The 22,177-nt window shown below is 41.5% G+C and overlaps 1 protein-coding gene across 3 annotated transcripts in view; it reads left to right on the top strand.

The window, feature by feature from the left end:
- RUFY2 (RUN and FYVE domain containing 2) overlaps window positions 1-22,177 on the top strand; it is a 51,570-nt gene that overhangs the window by 11,966 nt on the left and 17,427 nt on the right. Inside the window, exons 3-13 of one of the 3 annotated variants that reach the window (XM_055138725.1) lie at window positions 1,872-1,989; window positions 3,005-3,106; window positions 5,908-6,031; window positions 6,217-6,278; window positions 7,540-7,605; window positions 8,833-8,902; window positions 10,923-11,024; window positions 11,137-11,253; window positions 14,725-14,892; window positions 17,548-17,645; window positions 20,059-20,178. In XM_055138725.1, coding sequence (XP_054994700.1) covers window positions 1,872-1,989; window positions 3,005-3,106; window positions 5,908-6,031; window positions 6,217-6,278; window positions 7,540-7,605; window positions 8,833-8,902; window positions 10,923-11,024; window positions 11,137-11,253; window positions 14,725-14,892; window positions 17,548-17,645; window positions 20,059-20,178 — 1,147 coding nt within the window. Of the gene's footprint in view, window positions 1-1,871; window positions 1,990-3,004; window positions 3,107-5,907; window positions 6,032-6,216; window positions 6,279-7,539; window positions 7,606-8,832; window positions 8,903-10,922; window positions 11,025-11,136; window positions 11,254-14,724; window positions 14,893-17,547; window positions 17,646-18,419; window positions 19,841-20,015; window positions 20,179-22,177 lie in introns of those variants that run through there. The other 2 variants (XM_055138728.1, XM_055138727.1) reach the window with 2 other exon arrangements.

Raw genomic sequence — 22,177 nt, 5'->3', positions numbered from 1 at the left:
AAAGTACTTTGTGCTGATTAGGTTACTCCCCAAGTAGGGGTCAGAGAGATAGTACAGTGGGTAAGGCCTTTGATCGAATGTAGACAACCTGGGTTTGATCCCCAGCATCCCATATAGTCGCTGAGCACTGCCAGGAGTGATTCCTGAGTGCAGAGCCAGGAGTAACCCTTGAACATTGCAGGTTGTGGTCCAAAAACTAAAAACAACAAAAACAACAATTTCTCCCTAAGTAAAAATTACCTATCTTAGCTTTGCCCTGCGGTAATTCATATGATAAGCACATTGGATCTGTGGGTGATCTGGTCATTATTTAGAAAAAAACTTCGTGATTTTGTGGTTTTAAATTTCCCAGCTCTCAAAATCAGATCATAGAAAAAGTAGTCACAACTTTTTTTTAAATTTTTTTAATTTTTTAATAGTTTATTTTTAATTAGTGAGTCAACGTGAGGGTACAGGTACAGATTTATACATTTTTGTGCTCATGTTTCCCCCATACAAAGTTTGATAACCCATCCCTTCACCAGTGCCCATTCTCCACCACCAGTAAACCCAACATCCCTCCCACCCTCCCCAGTCCCGTCTCCCCCCACCCCACACTGCCACTATGGCAGGGAATTCCCTTTTGTTCTCTCTCTCTGATTAGGTGTTGTGGTTTGCAATAAAGGTGTTGAGTGGCCATTGTGTTCAGTCTCTAGTCTATATTCGGCCCGCATCACCCTTCCCCCACATGACCTCCAACCACATTTTACTTGGTGTTCCCTTCCCTGAGTTGCCCAGAATGAGAGACAAGCCTCCAAGCCATGGAGAAAACCTCCTGGTACTTATTTCTACTATTCTTGGGTGTTAGTCTTATAGTCTATTATTCTATAGTCCACAGATGAGTGCAATCTTTCTATGTCTGTCTCTCTCTTTCTGACTCATTTCACTTAGCATGATACTTTCCATGCTGATCCACTTGTATGCAAACGTCATGACCTCATTTTTTCTAACAGCTGCATAGTATTCCATTGTATAGATGTACCAGGGTTTCTTCAACCAGTTATCTGTTCTAGGGTACTCGGGTTTTTTCCAGATTCTGGTTATTGTAAACAGGTAGTCACAACTTTTTATGTTTAAAAGTAAAAGAGCAAGTTGTTCTTGATTTATTTTATATTTTTGATTTCTGAGTTACTCCTGACCCTGCTCTCAGTAATTACTCCTGATGGTGCTCAGTGGACCGTATAGGATGCCAGGGACCAAACCCTGGTCAGTTACATGCAAGGCAAGCATCCTATAAGCTATATTATCTCTCTGGCCCCCTTGTTTTATTTTATAAACTAAAAAGCACCAACCCAGTAAAGCCATCAGCTTTTTATTTTTGTTTCTGATAAGGAATGAGTTTAGTTGTTACTTATTTAAGTACCTGCATGCATATTTGTGACATGGAAGAAAAACATGAAAATTTCTGCTCAGGAAAATATCAGGCTTCTGATGAATGGGTACCTAATCAGAGAAGTGATAAGAGAGGAAAGGCCTATAGATAGTTTGTATGTGAGGTAGAAAGTAACTATCACTGTCATTGTCATCCTGTTGCTCATCGATTTGCTTGAGTGGGCACCAGTAATGTCTCCACTGTGAGACTTGTCAGTTTTTGGCATATCAAATACGCCATGGGTAGCTTGCCAGGCTCTGCCATGCGGGCAGGTTACTCTTGGTAGCTTGCCAGGCTCTCCAAGAGGGGCGGAGAAATCGAACCCGGGTTGGCCTCGTGCAAGGCGAACGCCCTACCTGCTGCACTATCACTACAGCCCAAAAAGTACTGAAAGTAAAATTTAAAAGAAAGTTAACTACACTTCTGTATGTTTATTTTTGTTACATTTTTTCTTTTTCAGTAAGAAAATCATTTTTGAGCTACAACAAAACTATCTGGGGCCCTTTGGAACTGGTGGAGAAGTTATACCCAGAAGCAGAGGAGATCGGAGCCAGTGTCCGGGATCTACCCGGTCTCAAGTAGGTAGTCTGATTATTTGCTCATCCCTGGTGTTGTAAGGCTTTCCAAGAGCACCTTTGAGTGGTCCTGATGGCTTGAGAATAGTGAATACCACTGGCCCACCTAGCCAGGCATAGCTGGTGGTGACTTCTTATTTTATTTTAGATTTTTGAGGCTACACCCAGTGGTTTATTCGAGACTTACTCCTGGCTTTGCATTCAGGGATCACTTCCTAGTTGGGCTCTGGGGACCTCTGGGTGTGCAGGGGATTGAACCTGGGTGGCCATGTGTAGGGCAAGCACCTTACCCATTGTACTGTCGCTCTACCCTGTGGCCTCTATTTTTTGTTTTTAAAATGTGCTGCTTAGGGGCTGGAGCAATAGCACATCGGGTAAGGCGTTTGCCTTGCAAGCAGCTGACCCGGGTTCGATTCCCAGCATCCCATATGGTTCCCCTGAGCACCGCCAGGGGTAATTCCTGAGTACAGAGCCAGGAGTAACCCCTGTGCATTGCCAGGTGTGACCCAAAAAGCAAAATAAATAAATAAAATAAAATGTTCTGCTTATTTGGTGCCTGAGAATGATTCAGTGGTTGAGCACTTGCCTTGCCGACCTGAGGCTGGGAGCAACGTCCCCAGCACTGGCCAGTGGCGCTGAGTGCAGTCTCCAGTGCCAAAGAGTATGAGAGCAGCTTGTGTGTTGATATCAACTTTAGTGATAACAACAAAAGGATAGAGAAGGTGCTTTACAATAGAGGCTTCTTTTTTTGCGGGGAGGGGGGTCACGCCAGATGATACTCACAGGTTGTTTGGCTTGCCTCTCAGGAATTACTTCTGGCCGTGCTTGGGGCATCATCTCTTCATTGAGAGATGGCTTAGATGCCTGGAGTTTTGCATGTGGAAAGCCTGGTGAAGTGGTACTGTATGATCTCCCAAGGACTGCCAGGAGTAAGCTAAAAACAGAAACAGAGAAAGAACATGTAGTTTATAATTTGGGGGCTTGGGCTATTTTCTGACAAGCTTGTTTTGTTTTTTAGGACCCCACTGGGTCGTGCAAGAGCATGGCTTCGATTAGCCCTCATGCAAAAAAAAATGGCTGATTACCTACGTTGCTTAATTATTCAAAGAGATCTCTTGAGGTTAGTACCATAAATCGTGTTTATTTTCTCTTTTGTTTATACCCAGTCTTCCTTAAAGTGTTGGACATATATTACAAAAGAATATATATATATATGTCTGCATATATATATATACATATACATATAAAAGACAAAATTATGGCATAAAATAAATGGAAAACCAAAATGAAAGAATATTATGATGGGGACATAATCTGGGTGGAGACTAACCTAAAAATGAATACCTTGGCTCAGTGACTAGAGAAACCTGCCTTGCAAGTATAAGGCCATGAATTTGCTTCTGGTGCCACCCACATGTGTTGTTGTACATATAACAGTTATGCTGTGTCAGACCCCCAGCGCCCAAAGTGTTGAATGTCTGGAGCAGAGCTATCAGGGGTGTACAAACACTGCAACACAAGCATATGACCGCCTGCAAGTGCCATGACTGAAATGTGTGAACACTATAACCCAGCATTCAGCAAGCACAGCCGGAGCACTGTACCTTCCCTGTCAAGTGCCATTGCCTCCCTCCCGCCCCTTCCCTCTTCCCCTCCCATCCTCCCGAACTCATTGCCACAATAAACAACAAAGAGAAAGAAAGGGGGAAAATTAATACCATGGAGAATTCTTGGGCCATACCTTGTTGTGCTCAGGGCTCCATCTAGCTCAGTGCTTGGGGAATCACTATCACTGAATCACAGTTTTACAAGTTTTAGGTTTTTCTAAGTACATTTAATTCTATGAATAAAAGTTTGTAAATGTGTCGCCTTTAAGGGGTTCCTTTTTTTTTTCCTCTTGGGAATTTGGGTCAAACCAGCAGTGCTCAGGTACTACTTCTGGTGTGTGCTTGTGGTGTTCGGAGAAGCTTTTACCAGTGGTAGGATTGAACTTGGTTTTCCCACATGCAAGGTGTGTGCACTAAGCCCTTTGAGCTATCTTCTAAGCCCAGGGTATCTTTTAAAACTTTGAATGTTTGAGACTACTCTTTGTACTGAATTGTGATCACTTTTGAATTTTTGAATTTTTTAATTTGTGAAGCAGAATAGTGTTGGTGGTGGGTTTGTATTTTGGGGTTTTTTTTGGTTTGTTTTTTATTTTTGTTTTGCTTTGTTTTATTTTGGGGTCACACCTGGAGATGCTCAGGGCTTTCTCCTGGCTCTGTGCATGGGAATTACTCTGGGTTGTGCCCGGGGGCTCATATAGGGTGCCCAGGGATTAAACCTGGATCACCTGCTTACAAGACACGCGCAGCCTGCTGTGCTATCACTTCAGCCCCTACAAATAAAGTACCTTGATGATTATTAACTTGGGTTCAATCCTGAGCATCACAGGAAAACAAAGACTTGTGAAAAAAATCTTTGGATGCAGGGGGATAGGGAGCATCCTACATTCAGCGGGCTCCGGGGCCACCTGCTAGTACTGGAGAACCACATGTAGTGCTGAGATTTGAACCATTGTTGTGACCATAGGCACATGCAAGACAGATATCTTAACCTCTGTACTGTACTGTACTTTTCCTCATGTAAAGCCTGTGCTTTAAACATGTAAATGGGGACATTACTGGAGCCTGCTTGAGCAAATCAAAGATCAACGGGATGACAAGTGATTACAAGTGATAGCCTGTGCTCTAGCCCTCTGAGCTATCTTCCTGACCCTGATGATTAATGAAGTATCTTGATGACTACCTTTGTAGGGGGTTAATAATGGTGTTGTTTGGGCCACACCTAGTGATGTTCGGGGTTACTCTTGGCTCTGCACTCAGGAATTACTCTTGGTGATGCTCAGGGGACCATATGGGATGCTGGGGACAGAACTTGGGTCGACCCTGTGCAGGGCAGGCACCCTATCTGCTGTACTCTGCAGCTCCTTGTACTTTTAACATTTTTACTTTCTTTTGTTCTGTTTTGGGGCTACCCCTGGCAATGCTCAGGGGTTACTCCTTGTTTTACACTCGGGAATTACTCCTGGTGGTGATTGGGGAACCATATAGGATGCAGGGGATTGAACCCAGGTCAGCTGAGTGCAAGGCAAATGCCCTACCCGCTTTTCTATTGCTTCAACCCGATTATTATCAACATTTATAGTACATAAATCAAATGCATTAATTGCAACCTTGGCTTCAAAATGTTTCATATATTATTTCCACAACTTAGTCATGATCTCAAAGTTCTAAATAAGTTGTAGAATTAAAAAGTTAACTAAACTACAACACCCAAAAGGAGAGAGAACAAAAGGGAATGCCCTGCTGCAGAGGCAGGGTGGGGTGGTGGGGGATGGGGTGGGGGTGGTGAGAGGGATACTGGGATCATTGGTGGAGGTGAGTGGGCACTGGTGGAGGGATGGGTAAATGATCACTATATGAGTGAAATGCAAACATAAAAGTTCATAAGTTTGTAACTGTACATCACAGTGATTCTCTAATAAAAAATTTAAAAAGTAAAAAATAAAAAATAAAAATTTAACTACTATAAAGTTAGTGACAGTAACTACTATAAAAAATACTAAAATTGGATAGAGAACTGTTACTAAGTACTAACACAAGTCACACATTCTAGGCCTCAGTAATGCCTCTTTATCTTTTGATTCTCTGCATCTTTATTTCCTTGTTCAAAATTCTTCTTTTCTTCCTTTCCTTCAGTCTTTCTTTAAAATTTTCAGTATATGCATTTAAATGACAAAATTTATAAAGTTACATACAGAAAAACTAATTTGATGATAACATATTGACTTCATCTTTATAATAAGGTACCAAGATATTTTAAATCGAGTCTCTGAAACAGATTTGTGGTATAAAGCTTTTATTATTTTTATTTTCACAGTGAGTTCTATGAGTATCATGCACTAATGATGGAAGAAGAAGGAGCAGTAATTGTTGGACTGCTGGTCGGCCTGAATGTGATAGACGCTAACCTGTGTGTAAAGGGTGAAGATTTAGACTCACAAGTAAGTAACAGTGACTAGTACCAAGTGCATGTTCTCAGTTTGTTCTGCTCTTTGATTCAGCTAGTTTTAAGTTATAAAGATTGCTATTAGCAGTAAAGAAAGCTTAAGAATAAAGGTTGAACTCGTAACATAGGTATTTCTAACACATTTCCCCCGTAAGTAAAAAATATCTTTGTTAACTTCAGGTTGGAGTGATTGATTTTTCCATGTACTTAAAGAATGAAGAAGATATTGGAAATAAAGAAAGGTATGATTTTCATAAATTATTTCACATATGTTTTTTATGTAGTTTTATTTACAAATTTGATATCACTTGGTTTACAAGGTCGGTTTTGTTTCCTTTTTTTGTAATTTCTGTGTTTTTACTTCAGTTGACAAGCCTTGTAAAAATCATATAGGAGGGAAAAAAAATCATATAGGAGGAGTTTTTAGTATAAAGTACAAACTTCTTGGGGCTGGAGTGATAGCATAGCGGATAGGGTGTTTGCCTGCACTCGGCTGACCCGGGTTCGATTTCCAGCATCCCATATGGTCCTCCGAGCACCGCCAGGAGTAATTCCTGAGTGCATGAACCAGGAGTAACCCCTGTGCATTGCTGTGTATGACCCAAAAAGCAAGCAAGCAAGCAAGCAATAAATAAATAAATAAATAAATAAAATAAAGTACAAACTTCTAAAACTTCTGATACCCATTTGATTTATTTTTTTTTGCGAGCAAGCTCAGTGTATATTAAGAAAGTGATGTGCAAAGCACCCTTTGGGAAGGGAGGGTGAGGGTCCTAAACAGATCACCCCTGAGACTCATTTTAATAGTTAACTGTGTTTATGACAAAAGGAATGAAAGATTATTTTTCATAGACTTGCATAAGCAGGCTTATTTCAAGATCTAATTGTGTTTAGATAGAAAATATGTAGGGATATATTTACTACTTGGATAAATATCTCTGGGAGATAGTATAGTAGTCAGATAAATAACCCTGGGAGATAGTACAGGAAATGGCACAAAGAGATAGTGCAGTGGGTAGGGTGTTTGCCTTGCCGACCTGGGTTTGATCCCTGGCACCCCATATGGACACGTGAGCATTGCTGGTTGTGGACCCCAAACCAAAAACAACAAAGATAGCATAGGGGATAAGGCACTTGCCTTGCATATATTAGACTCCTGACTGGTTTAATCCTAGCATGACATATGGTTCCCCAGGCAATGCTAGGAGTGGTTCCTGAGATAGAGTCCCTGAGCACTGCTAGGTATGGCCTCAAAAAACAAACAAAAATTTCAATGTGTAAATGGCATTGTTGAATATTAGCAAGTAGTTTATTTAACAAAGGTCATAGTGATTAGGTAGTACCTTACTATTCTATGATTATAGAGAATTTTGAATTATATTTTAAAGGTAAGATAGTGTTTTACTATCATGGTTTTACAACAGTTTTTAAGGCGATTTAGAATTTATTTTATCCAAGAAATGTCTTTCCAACTAGCCCAAAGGTGTTTTTTCCTCTCTCTAGGAATGTTCAAATTGCTGCCATACTGGACCAGAAGAATTATGTTGAAGAATTAAATAGACAGCTGAAGTAAGTATCACGGATACTAAGATACCCAGCCTCACATCTCTCCTAAGCACTGAGCTGGGAGTAGCCCCTTAGTAGTACTGTCATGTATGGCTCAAAACCAAAACTTTCAGAGTCCTGGTGTTGGAGATTTAGCACAGTAGGTAAGTCACTTGCTTTGTACATGGCAAACCCATTTGAGTTCGTGTAAATTTTGATAGACCTGGGCTTGATCTCCGACATCCCATATGGATCCCCGAGCACACAAACAAAACTAGTAACCACTTCAGACTTATACTATACCTTGAGAAAAAAGGCTAGGTAGGGTAGGTTTTAAGAATTTGATAGTTCAAAATTCTTTTCCCCAGGCTAGAGAGGTAGTACAGGGGTTAAAATTGCTTGCTTTGCACTCAGCCTGCTGAACCCAGTTTCAGTTCTCTGTACTACAATAGGATCCCCTAACTACTGCCAGGAGTGAGCTCTGAGCACCAGGGGTGTACTCCCAAACCAAAAAGAAATCAATACAATTTATTTTTAACAATATTTAGAATCTGTATGGAATTTCCATTCTTAGATATTTTAAATGAAATATTAAAAATATCACAGTGAGGGCCGGAGCGATAGCACAGCGGGTAGGGCGTTTGCCTTGCACGCGGCCGACCCGGGTTCGATCCCCGGCATCCCATATGGTCCCCCAAGCACTGCCAGGAGTAATTCCTGAGTGCAAAGCCAGGAGTAACCCCTGAGCATCGCTGGGTGTGACCCAAAAAGCAAAAAAAAAAAAAAAAAAAAAAAATCACAGTGACAAAAAGTGAGTACCATCAAATGTAATTTTAGTACAGATATTTATTCCTAAAAATAAGGATAGAGGGGCTGGAGAGATAGTACAGCAGGTATGGCACTTGTCCTGCACATGACTAACTCAGGTTCAATCCTGGCATCCTGCTTGGTTCTTGTTTGGCCCTCAAGCCCTACCAGGAGTAATTCCTGAGCACAGAGCCAAGAGTAACCCCTGAACATCACTGGGCGTGGCCCCAAAATAAAAATAAACAAAAAGGATAGATTCTTTTGAGATAGTATTTAATGGTTTTCTAGCCATATTGTCATCTAACTTAATGAAATTACCCACAGTTCAGAAATTCAGAGTGTTGTTGGAGTACGTCAAACATCATAAGGAGTCTAAGATAGTACAGTGTTCCTTGCTTTTGCATTTGCATAAATTTTGAATGAGTTTTTCTTTCTGAATTTCAGCAGCACAGTGAGCAGTCTCCATTCAAGAGTTGACTCCCTGGAAAAGTCCAACACTAAGCTGATTGAAGAGGTATCAACGTGATGCCATCTCTCACTGTTTCTCAAGCACTGTTTGTGATTTTTTTCCCATTTTATGTATGAATGTATTAAGTATATATATGTTTTCATCACATTGTGGGATATTTATAATAATAGCGTTACAATTGGTGATTACAATCTCTAGGGAAGCAACATATACTTAGGCAAATTCTTTTTTATTTTTTAAAAAATTTATTTTTATAAAGTAGTTCATAATATTTGATTACATTTGATATTCGAACACCAATCCCACCACCATTACACCTTCCCACCATTATATTTTGGATGTTTTCATCCCGAACCCCAAACCCTGCCCCCAAAGCAGAACCAAAATAATTTATTTTGCATTGCTTGTTATGAATAATTTGCTAAAAATAATCCAAAAAAAGGTTTCTTAAAGGAAAGTGTGTGAAGATTGTTTCACCCAGGAGCTATTAAGCCCTTCTATAAGAGATTAGTAACATGTTAAAGACTGAGCCTTGTGTGCTTATATATATATCTGAATAAATGTATTTCCCCCTATGATTAGTTGCCTTCTACTTTAAACCCCACCAAATGTGGTGGGATACTCTTGGTATATTAGTGATGTAAAGTGTGAGATGTCACATGGATGTGACTTAGGCAAATTCTTAGGTAGGTTCTCAGGTGACTCTAGGTGTTTGAGACACTCTAGAAAATGAGTTCCCCAAACTAAACCCATGCAAATTCTTCTGTTGTTAATCTGTAATTCTCAATAAAAAAATTATGTATGACCTAGGATTTAAGCAGTGAGATCACTTACTACTACAAATCCTTGGACAGAGAGAGAGTTTAGGGGTCTGGGGCAGTGTATGCCCCTGGCATTTGCAGTGCCCCAAGTTTGGCCCCCTGAGCACTAGTGGGTGTAGCCCTAGAAGCTCCAGAACATATGCTGGATCTGAGCGGCACTCTGTAACATTGAGCTTTCTGTCCCAGTTAGCCAGGGAAGGGATTTTTGTTTTGTTTTGGTTTGGGACCACACCCAACAGTGCTCATGGTCCCAGTGGTGCTGGGACTGTTGGAGATTGAACCAAAATCAGCCTCATGTAAGACATGTGTCTTAACCTCTGTACTATCTCTTAGGCCCTTAGTAAGAAATTCTTATTAAATTATAGCTTCTGGAGCTGGAAAGATAGTACAGTGGGTAAGGCACTTGCCTTACATGCAACCAACCCGGATTCAATCCTGGCACCCCTCTGTGGTCCCCCAAACTCTGCCAGCAGTGATCCCTGAGTATAGAGCCAGTTTGGTTCAACTATCACAAGGAAATGGATGGCAGAAATAATATAATTTACTTATTTGGCATTTTACTATAATTAGGAGCATGTTTCTAAAATAAAAGGTTATAGGGCCTGGTCCTCCAGAGAGCCTGGCAAGCTACCAAGAGTATCTCGCCCCCACGGCAGAACCTGGCAAGCTACCTGTGGCATATTCGATATGCCAAAAACAGTAACAAGTCTCATGATGGAGACGTTACTGGTGCCCGCTTGAGCAAATAGATGAGCAGCGGGATGACAGTGATAGGGGCTGGAGCAATAGCACAGCGGGTAGGGCGTTTGCCTTGTATGTGGCCGACCCAGGTCAATTCCCAGCATCCCATATTGTCCTCTGACCACAGCCAGGAATAATTCCTGAGTGCAAAGCCACCCTGTTCATCGCTGGATATGACCCAAAAAGCAGAATAAATAAATAAATAAATAAAAGTTTACATGCAAGAGGCATGTTGATATTATTGCCCTGGATATAACCTGTTAAAGCAAGTATAAATAACTAAAATCTCATCTGACCAGGGAATGGAGCAATAGCACAGCGGGTAGGGCGTTTGCCTTACACGCGGCCGACCCGGGTTCGATTCCCAGCATCCCATATGATCCCCCGAGCACCACCAGGAGTAATTCCTGAGTGTATGAGCCAGGAGTAACCCCTGTGCATCACTGGGTATGATCCAAAGAGGAAAAAAAAAATCTCATCTTACTTCTGTTTCTTAATTCTAGTTAGCAATAGCGAAGAATAACATCATTAAACTGCAGGAAGAAAATCATCAGTTACGAAGTGAAAACAAATTGATTATAATGAAAACACAGCAGCAACTAGAGGTAAGTAGAGACTGATTGTATACAGACTGTCTTATGTCAAAAATTGCTACTTTTTGGATTTTTGCATTCAGAATTTTGATAGAGTTAAAAATTGTATTTTTTTTCCCCCTAGGTTGCTAAAGTAGATGTAGAAACTGAGCTTCAAACATACAAACATTCTCGACAGGGGCTGGATGAAATGTACAATGAAGCCAGGAGGCAGCTTCGGGATGAATCTCAGCTAAGACAGGTGGGTTCCCTTAGGTTCCCCTCCTGCTCCCCTGAAGCAGGCACGGATTTCAGCAGCAGGGCCTCCCACGGCCTCAGTGCCAGCACCACAAAATAAACAGGCACAATTTCTTTCTCATCTTTGGTGTGAGAGATCCCTTAGCCCCTCAAATTCTTCTAAGTACCCACTGTATCTGATTTTTCCTCCCTCTGTAGCTTCCCTTTGTTGTCTGGGTGACCCAGAGTCATGCACACTCAGTTGTGCTGCTCGCCAGGCATCTTTGGTTGTGTCTGTACACACTTGTAGTGCTGGGGGTCATAAGCAGCAGATTATACTTGCACTTGATGCCGAGCCCCTGAGGGGCCCAGTTTCTCTGGGAGCCACGGACTCAGGCTGGAGAGGGGATTAGCCCTTTGTAGGAGAGCAAAGTCCTAGGCCTCACCCAGGGCTTCCAAGTCCTTGTCTTTCCTTGCCCAAAAGAATTTCAGGAGTTAGAGAAGCAGTGGAGCAGTGAACAGATTTATTTGGAGGATTTTAGGAAGGGGAAGGAGGGAGAGAAAGTGAGAGAGAGTAATGTGCTGGGCTTGTCCAAAGGAGAGAGCCTTGAGTGACCTTAAGACCGGTTTTCTTATGGATTTTTTGGGGGGTTGTGTTAGCCTGGAATGTTCTGGAGCCTTGAGGGTTAATCTGATTAAAGGAAGGAATTGAGGGAATTTCCTTCAGGTCCTTTTTGTAGGGAGGGGTTGTCTCCTCAGGGTCCTCTGCTGGACAAGGTCTTATCAAGTCTTGTTTCCTGTATCCACAGGTGGGTTGGACAGCCTTAGGACTAGTGGCTTTATTGGCACTGTAGCATTGTCATAACACTGTCCAGCGGGCACCAGTAACGTCTCCATTGTGAGACTTGTTGTTAACTGTTTTTGGCATATCGAATACGCCACAGGGAGCTTGCCAGTCTCTGCCATGTGGGCAGGATACTCTCGGTAGCTTGCTGGGCTCTCCGAGAGGGATGGAGGAGTTGAAACTGGGTCGGCTGCGTGCAAGGCAAACACCCTACCTGCTGTGCTATCGCTCCAGTTTATGGCTTTATTACTTGAAGGAATTTCATTGCCATGAGACTCTTCCCTGTCTGTCAGCTTATCTACATCAATTTTAGGGCACACCTGGCAGTGGTCAGGGATTACTCCTGATTCTGTGCTCAGGGATTGTTAGAGAGTTTTAAACAGTGGTTTTAAATAATTTTAACATTGTATTTCCATAAATACATTTCATTTCATAATTAATGGGTTGTATCCAGCATTGCAAAATATAAAATAGGAGCTGAAGAATTAGTAGAGGAGGTAAGGCCCTTGCCTTGAATGTGGCTAACCTGAGTTTTTCACCTTGACACCACATATGGTCCTCAAAGCACCTCCAGGTATCATCCCTGAGCACAGAGACAGAAATAGCCTCTTGAGCACTGTCAGTTATCACTCAAGTCCCTCCTCCACCCACCCAGCTAACCAGGGAAACAGAATGACATATTAAAATATTAAAAAAATAATATTCTAAAGTAATAATACATTTGGCAAGGGTTGGCCTCCACCAACTCCTGTGGATACTTACTTATGCAATACCAGGGTTGACTATGTTGAAAATAAGTATATTAATTTCTATTATCTCTCCAGCCTTCCTCCCACCCCACCCCAATGTGAGAGCCCAGTATTTTTTTAATTTATTTTTTTAATATTTGAGTCACTGTGAGATAACAGAGTTATAAAGCTGATCAAGGTTGAGCTTCAGTCATACAGTGTTCCAGCACCCATCTCTCCATCAGTGTACATTTCCCACCACCAGTATCCCCAGTTTTCCTCCCACCACCCTCCCTCCAGCCTGTCTCTGTGGCAGGCACTTTCCTTCTCTCTGTCTCTGTCTCTGTCTCTCCCCTTGGGGCATTATGGTTTGCAATACAGGTACTGAGAGGTTATCATGTTTGTTCCTTTGCCTGTTTCCAGCACGAAGTTCTCCAGAGTGATTATTTCCAACTATCTTTGTCATGGTGATCCCTTCTCTAAGCCCAATTGTCTTCTCCCCAAGTATTTGTCTCTCCAGACTTTTTTTTCCTTTTTTTTGCTTTTTGGGTCACACCCGGCGATGCACAGGGGTTATTCCTGGATCATGCATCCAGGAATTACTCCTGGCGGTGCTCGGGGGACCATATGGGATGCTGGGAATCGAACTCGGGTCAGCCGTGTGCAAGGCAAATGCCCCGCTGTGCTATCGCTCCAGCCCCCCTTTCCAGACTTTTAAAGTAACTTTAAGAAGTTTGTTTTCCCCCAAAGGGCTTGATGTACAGTGGATAAGGTGCCTGCCTTGCATGCGGCCAACTTAGGTTCAATCCCTGCCAACCATGGTCTCCTGAGCCTGCCAGGACTGACCAGTGAGTATAGAGACAACATTGCACATGTTCCCCTGAGCGCTGCCAGGGCTCACTTCTGAGCACAAAGCTAGGAAGTCGCTGAGCTTGACTGACTGTGGCCTAAACTTCACTTCCTTCAAATAACTATTAAACCAGTAGAATAGCAGCATTTGCCTTGTAAGCAGCCAGTTCGGTTTCCAGCCCACATAATCTCCAGAGCACTACCTGGAACCATTGCCGGGTGTGCCCCAGCACCTTCCCACCTAAAAATTTATAGAGAGGCACTCATATCTCCATGATTTTAGAGGCCCTGCACTGCAGGCACAGGGCCTTGGGCTTGGTCCTGGATGCTGCTGTTTTATGCTGTGTAATCCTGGCAGCTCTGATGTATGTGATCCTTGGTTGGCACAAACACTTTCCAGCCAAACCACAGCCAGGAGCAAGGCAACTAAAAAGATGTGCTAATGCATCAATAAAGGGGATTGTTTTTTCTTTTTGTTATTTTTTTAAACTTTTTGAGTCACACCCAGTGATGCTCAGAGGTTCCTCCTGGCTCTGCATTCAGGAATTACTCCTGACTGTGCTCACGGACCATATTGGATGCTGGGAATTGAACCTGGGTCAAACCCGGGTTGGCATTGTGCAAGACAGATGCCCTCCCCATTGTACTATCGCTCTGACCCCTCAAGGAAATTGTTAATAATAATTCAGAAAATATTTAAATTGTTCTGTTGTTTGCAGAACAAACAACAGAACTAACTGAATGCAGGGACTAACTGAATGCCTTTAGTGGGCATGTAATTTGTAAGATGTAGCTTACTTACTGAATAGAAATTCTTTTTCTTTTTTGCTTTTTGGGTCATACTCAGCGATGCACAGGGGTCACTCCTGGCTCTACACTCAGGAACCACCCCTGGCGGTGCTCAGGGGACCATATGGGGCTGGGATTCGGGTCGGCTGCGTGCAAGGCAAATGTCCTACCTGCTGTGCTATCATCGCTCCAGCCCCCTGAATAGAAATCCTTTTTGATCTCCTTAATTGTGTATTTGATTTTGACATTACATTTTGTGTGAATTGAGTATGTGTTGAAATTGCAGGATGTGGAGAATGAGCTAGCAGTACAAGTCAGCATGAAACAGGAGATTGAACTTGCCATGAAGTTGTTGGAGAAAGATATCCATGAGAAGCAAGATACCTTGATAGGCCTTCGACAACAGCTAGAAGAAGTTAAAGCAATTAATATAGAGATGTATCAAAAGTTGCAGGTGAGGAATGTTCTTAAATTCTTAGAATTTCTTGCTATATAAATTGACAATGATAGCTGTATGAAGGATTTAGGGTTTTTTTGTTGGGGGGTGCTTTTTGGGTCACATCTGGTGATACACAGGGGTTACTCCTGGCTCATGCACTCATGAGTTACTTCTGGTGGTGCTTGGGGGACTATATGGGATGCTGGGAATTGAACCTGTGTCAGGCGCGTGCAGGGCAATGCCCTACCCTCTGTGCTATCACTCTAGCCCCAGATTTAGGTTTTCTTAAAATTTAATTTTCATAGTTGTTCATAATAATGGATTACGTTCAATATTTTGACACCAGTCCCACCATCATTATACCTTCTCACCACCACCATTATTTTGAATTTTCCCATCACCACTCAAACCTGCCAAACAGGCAGATCCTAGATAATTTATTTTGTATTGCTTGTTATGAATAGCATAAGATGTTTTGCTCCGAAAATTCTAAAATTTTAGATAAAGTCTGGAGAAATCTCTGCAGCTAGCTGCTCAGTTTTGAGATTCTTTTGTGTATCTCTGGATCCTGTCGATTAATGAGTTTAAATAGTAGCCAGAGGCAGTTTGTGGGTGTGACCTCCAGGGTCCCAGAGAGACCGGGAGATGAGAAGGACTGGCCCATCCCCTATCCCTTGAAGCCTGGAGTTTGTAGCAACTGCTCCCACGTACCTGGGCTTTTCACTGGGTTCTGGAAGTTGGCATCCACTGGGATTCCTAGGGGGCAGGTGAGGGGACAATACCTGCTCCCATCTGAGGCACCCCTGTGAAATTGGCCTGGCGCAAGGTCCAGAGGCATCTCTGTAGCAAGCTGCTCGGTTCTGAAATTCTGTTGTGTGTGTCTGGATCATTGGATTTAGTTTTTGTTTTTTTTTTTGGGGGGGGGGTCACACCCGGCGATGCACAGTGGTTGCTCCTGGCTCTGCACTCAGGAATTACCCCTGGCGGTGCTCAGGGGACCATATGGGATGCTGGGAATCGAAGCCGGGTCGGCCGCGTGCAAGGCAAACGCCCTACCCGCTGTGCTATTGCTCCAGCCCCTGGATTTAGTTTTTAAAGAGATGTGCCATTATGCTCTGGTAACAATAAAGCCAGTGACTTATTTTTTTCTTCTCTTGGAAGCTTAAGAAATGTAGCAATGTGGGGGCTGGAGTGATAGCACAGCAGGTAGAGCGTTTTCCTTGCACGTGGCCCACCTGGGTTTGAATTCCAGCATCCCATATGGTCCCTTGAGCACTACCAGGAGTAATTCCTGAGTACAGAGCCAGAGCCAGGAATAACCTCTGTGCATTGCCAGGTGTGACCCAAAAAGAAAGAAAAAAAAAAAAGAAATATAGCAATGAAAAGTTATCAAAGGTGGAGCTGGAGAGATAGCACAATGGGCAGGGCATTTGCTTTGCATGCAGCTAATCTGGGTTCAATCCCTGGTACCCTGTATGGTCCCCTGAGCCTGCCAGGAGCACAGGAGAAGCTCTGAGAATTGCCAGGTGTGTCCCCACTTTACAAAAGAAAAGTTATCAAGAGGGGCTGGAGCGATAGCACAACCGGTAGGGCGTTTGCCTTGCACGAGGCCGACCCAGGTTCGATTCCCAGCATCCCATATGGTCCCCTGAGCACCGCCAGGGGTAATTCCTGAGTGCAGAGCCAGGAGTAACCCCTGTGCAGAGCCAGGTGTGACCCAAAAAGCAAAAAAAAAAAAAAAGCTATCAAGAAACAAACAAAAATAATCTGTCTGAATTTCTTTCCTTTAGTTTTTGGAGTTGCTGGGATTGAACCTAGGTCTCATGCACGCAAACTGTGAGCTTTACTGCTCTCACATCTCCAGATCCCTGATTTGTTTCTTGTTACTGAAGGGCTTAGTAATAGGAAATGATAATATGAACACCAAATCTTTTAGAAACATCCTTTTTGGGTTTTGGGCAACACGCAGCAGTGCTCAGGGCAAACTCCTGGCTCTGTGTTCAGGGGTTACTCCTGGCAGGCTCAAGGGATGCTTGAGATCCAACCTAGGTAAGACTTGTGCAAGACAAACACCCTCCCTCCTGTACTATTGCTCTGACCCATGAAAGCACTCTTAATCTAAAATGTGAGACTTGTTTTTGATTTTGGTTTTTCTGAGCCATTCCCAGTAGTACTCAGGGCTCGCAGCTCAGTGGTCATGGGACCATGTCATGGGGAGATTGAACTTGGGCCTCCTACATGCAAAGCATGTGCTCAGTCCTTTGAGCTAGCTTCTGGTCCAAAAATGTAAGACATTTTTGTGAACTTCTTAATATAGTATAGCTTTAAGAAACAATTTTGATTTAAATGATTTACTGGGAAGTATTTAGGTTTTTCAAATAATGTGGCATTGCCATTGAGCAGACTTGTTGCCAAAAGCTTTTTATAGTTTAATTAGAAAAATAGCATATATTTTATGAGTTTTTTTCCAGAAACACTTAAAACTTGAGTTTTGAGTTTTTTTAACTTTACCACGGTGCTGCTGCTGTATATTAAAAATGAGTATCTTAAGCTATAATTAAATAACTGTGCCTATTTCAAAGTAATTAAGTAATTATCTTATAGCAAAATGTAGAACTATTCGGGTTTAAAAATCAAAACCACTATAGCCTTTATGTTTTTTGTAAGTAGAGTTCTGAAGATGGTTTGAAAGAAAAAAATGAAATAATTGCCCGACTAGAAGAAAAAACCAATAAAATCACTGCTGCTATGAGACAGCTGGAGCAAAGGTACAGCGTTTCTGGGCGTGGCTTCCTTTTCCCTTTCTCCCCACCCCACCCCCGCCCCTATTTCCCCATTTTTTCTTTATTCAACTCTGACACCTGCCACAGAACCACTAGAGACATTTAGAATAGGACATGTGTTATTATTTTTAAGTCCAGCAGAATCTTTAATTTTAATTTTTTTGTTTTGATTATTGCATGGAATCAAGTTGCTTTGTATTTGGCTGATTTATATGAACTTGCCATTTTGTAGATTTTTTTAAAAGGCCTAATATTAGCAATTTCATATGGTTTAATCTGTTACATAAAACAAAATCCACACAGAAGTCTTGAATAAAATGAGTAATATCCATGATGGAATTATCCCATTTGATTTCCATGCATACTGACTGTCATACCTTTGTCATTCACCATCTGAAATCAGACTTTCTGAGTTGGCGGTTTAGTTGTGTTTCTTTGAATTAGGACCCTCAACCCAACCCAAGAAGTAATTTTATTTAAATTGAATTGCTTTATATTGGCATTTTTCACTTTTATTGTTGGAAAATGTAATGTATTTCCATTGACCTGTCATGTTGGTGTCAACATATGTCTTATCATTGCTTTCTTTGAATCTACTTATGAAAAACATAACTATTAATGCTTTATTGACATGAATATTCTTTTATTGACATCCTCTTTCTTCTTTTTTCTTTTTTGTTTTCTTTATCCCCATTTTTACATTTTGAACATCTTTATTACCTTTTTCTGTCTTTAATTTCTGTCCATTCCATTATGAAGTGACAACGATTTGTTAACCCAAACTAGGACACTTGCAATGTCATTGGTGAAATGCGCCAACAGTGACACTCAGGACCAGTACAAGCTGGTCAAAGACATATCTTTCTGAAAAACACTTGTATTTAAACTAGGAGAATATCAACAATTTTATAATCTATTAAATAGAGAAGAATATACGCTATTACATATTCTAAAAGGGTATTAGGAACCCTAAACATTTCTTGATCAGCTGCCATGGTAATTCACTGCCATAAAGCAGAGGGTGCACCTGGACTTTCCGAAACACATTCCCCCACCCTTGTGCACAGGGCTGATTTGAGTATCGACCCTTTGAGGGTCAGGATTTTCAATGTAGTTTTATCTTTTTAGCTACTTTTTGATGGAAAATATTAAAACTGTTTAAAAATAAGTTCTCTTTGGTTGACAGTTTGTTGGCACAGATTATTTGCCCCGTGGGTCCCTCACTTTCTGCCTAATGGCTCCTTAATATGTTTTAAAATAGTTTCTGCCCCAGATTGGTCCCTATCATCTTATGCTTCAGCACTTCAGCTTTCCAGTCCCCTTGCCCTCTGCTTTGATAGCACAACTTCCAGGCCTACCTCATTTTGACATGTAGTGTATGTAAGCGGAGAGAAAAGCATGACTCATCCCCTGGCCCCTCCCTTAACCCCTTAATCTCCTTAGTTTAGATTTAGAGAGTTTATTTCCTTGAAAGCAGCATTTAAACTCCTGAATTGTTTGAGGGTTGCCTCACTGGTTTTAAGGAAGAGGCAATTTTTTTTTTAAACTTAAAATTATTAGTTGAGTAGAAATTTCTTATAATTTCCTGGAAGGAGTTCATGTCTCTTGAATACTTGGGGGATATTTTCTTATAAAATTATTCAAGTTAAATCTAAGAACTCGATGATAGCCATAGGAGGCAGGGAGTGGAGCTCAGCACAGGGAGAAGCAGTGACGGAGAAATAAAATCAAATACTGAAAACCACATTTTTTAGCTAATGTTTAAAATTCAACAAAAATGATTTTTAGAAAATGTTGTCAACAGTACTAAATTCTGTCAGGTCTTAAAAAAATACACCTCTGCACGCATACACAAATACAGCTTTGGCATATTTTATCAAATACATCAAGACATCCTGTATGGAGGACTAAGCTGTTATTTGATGTAATTTCAGGTCTCTACCCTTGGCCTTTTGGCGCACTTGATTCCTGGCATATACATTCTAGCACAAAATACAATGATGTTGCTTCTTCACCTAGTGTAGACATGAGCACTGTGCTTTCATGGTTTTGTAAAATGGCAGTAATGCACCTAATTAGACTTTGAAAGTTGATTAATTATGCTCTACATAAGTGGTAAAGGCTGTATTCCTTTGCATTGTTAAATACGAATAAGAAATAAAACAAACTTGAAGATAGTATTTTGGGCATATTATGTCATATTGGAAAAAAAAGATCACAAAGCAATTTCTAGACATTGTGTGGCTCTTTCACGTTTTGAGTTTGTGAGTTTTCCCCAAACTTTGTTTTCATTTAGAAATGTTTCTATTTCCCCATTTTTCTTTTATTTGTCTTCTTCACCCTTTTACACCCTAGTTCTAGCCTCAGTTTTACCCAAAGTTGATTTGAATTACACCAGATTGCAGCAAGCAGAGAAGGCGCAAATGGCAGCTGAAGATGAGGACAAGAAATCTCTCCAAGAGTGTCAGAGTAAATCCAACAATCTGCAGAAACAAATCGCCCAAAAGGAGAAACAGCTGTAAGTATTTTACTCTTGGAAACAAACACAAGGCTAACATAATTCCCTTCCCCCTCTTTTTTCAAACTTGGTGCTAGAATTCGAATGGAGCCAGAGTTTCTGGGAGACTGAGTTGATCCCCACCTCCAAAAGCCCCCAGCACCTCTGGGCTGGGCAGCACAGCATGTTGCTCCCATTGAAGAGATTGTAGGATACTTAGATTCTCGTTTGTTTAATGATACTGGCCTGATCTTGCAGTTCTTAAAAAAGTGAACACACATAGTTATGATAAAACATACTTTCCCCATGTTGCATTTAGAGTGCTTTTAAATTTGTTCTTGCTATCTTTTAGCTCAATGAGAGTTTTTTACTTTTACTATTTGATATTAATCTGATGGCTTTTATGTTTCTACATACTGAAAAATAGGCCTTTGTAACTTCAGGACTTTGTATTTTCAAGGAGCTAATTTCTATTAGTTCTTTATCTGTTGATCTACATATCAATAGATAAGGATGTCAGTTATGTGATTGAATTAAAGGAAAAACAAAATAAAACAATTACTGAAGTATAATTTGCATACAACATCACTTAGTTTAAGACATGCACAATAGTAAAAAGACAATTGACCACAATGTGCCCAAAAATGACCATGGGAATGTTTAATATCATTTCTTTTTTTTTGAGGGGTAGTGTGCCACACCTGGTGGTGCTCAGAGCTTACTCCTGATCCTGTGCTCAGAGGTCATATATAGTGCCAGGGATCGCACCCTGGCACTATATATGATAGTACAGCAGGTAGGGCCCCGTGCCCTACCTGTTGTACTATCTACTTGCAACAGTCCTAACATCATATCTTAATAGCTTTCAAGTGTACTTTACAATATTGTTGCCTGTAGTTCCCACACTGTAAATTACATATTTCTATTTATTTTTTTACTGAAAGTATGTACACCAGTAAATGATCTCCTTCACCCAGTCCCACTCCACTTCCCCACTGGTAGATCAATCTTTTTTGTTATTGTTGGTTTTGGGTTTGGGGCCACACCCAGTGATGCTCAGGTATTACTCCTGGCTCTGCACTCAGAAATTACTCCTGGCAGTGCTCAGGGGACCATATAAGACATCAGGTATTCAACCCAAGTTGGCTGCTTGCAAGGCAAGCGCCTTACCCACTATACTGTCTCTCTAGTTCCAATCAATCTTTTGGGGGGCTGGGGGTTTGGACCGTACCCAGTTGTACTCAGGGCATACTCCTGGCTCTGTGCTCAGGGGCACTCCTGGCAGTGTTTGGGGACCACATGCAGCATTAGGGATTGAATCCAACCTGCTTTGGCCACCTTCAAGGCAATCTCCCTACCTACTGTACTATTTCTTCAGTGCCCCCTCCCCAATGTTTTTCCTTTGCTTTTCACTCATGATTCTCTGATTCTAAGGATGAGGCCACTCGATAAAGCATTCTGTACTGGTGATTTCCGTCTCAGTAACAAAAATCTCAATTTCTTTTCAGCATGTAGTGAAATAGCTTTTTTAAATTTTATTTTATTGTATTTTATGTTTGTTTTGGTTTGGGGAGCACACATGGCTGTGCTCAGGACTCACTCTTGACTCTGTGCTCAGGAATCAACTCCTGGTGGGTACAGGGGACCAGGGATGAAATCCAGGTCAGCCTCATGCAAGATAAGTGCCTTCTCCTTTGTCTTATCTCTCCAGCCCCAAAATAGCATTTTTAACAACTGACAAATTTTGTTTGAGTCAAATCTGTTCTGTTCATCCTGCATTATAAACATACAGTTTACTTCTTTGTAAAATAGTGTAGCTAAGTAGAAACACTAACTTGATAAGGTAACAAAAAGTGATCGGAAAATTAACATAGGGAGTTCATTTTACTCTCTCTCTGGCACAAGTAGTGTAACCAATAAATTAATTATAATTATTTGGGATCAGAAAACCCTCTGTTGCTGTTTGTTTACCAGAAATAGTTGTGAGGGTGAGAGCAATAGCAGTGGGTAGGACATTTGC

The sequence above is a fragment of the Sorex araneus genome, chromosome 5, assembly GCF_027595985.1.
Source record: "Sorex araneus isolate mSorAra2 chromosome 5, mSorAra2.pri, whole genome shotgun sequence".
NCBI classification, from domain to species: domain Eukaryota; kingdom Metazoa; phylum Chordata; class Mammalia; order Eulipotyphla; family Soricidae; genus Sorex; species Sorex araneus.
Note: the sequence above shows the minus strand (reverse complement) of the source record. Positions and strands in the feature narration are given on the sequence as shown.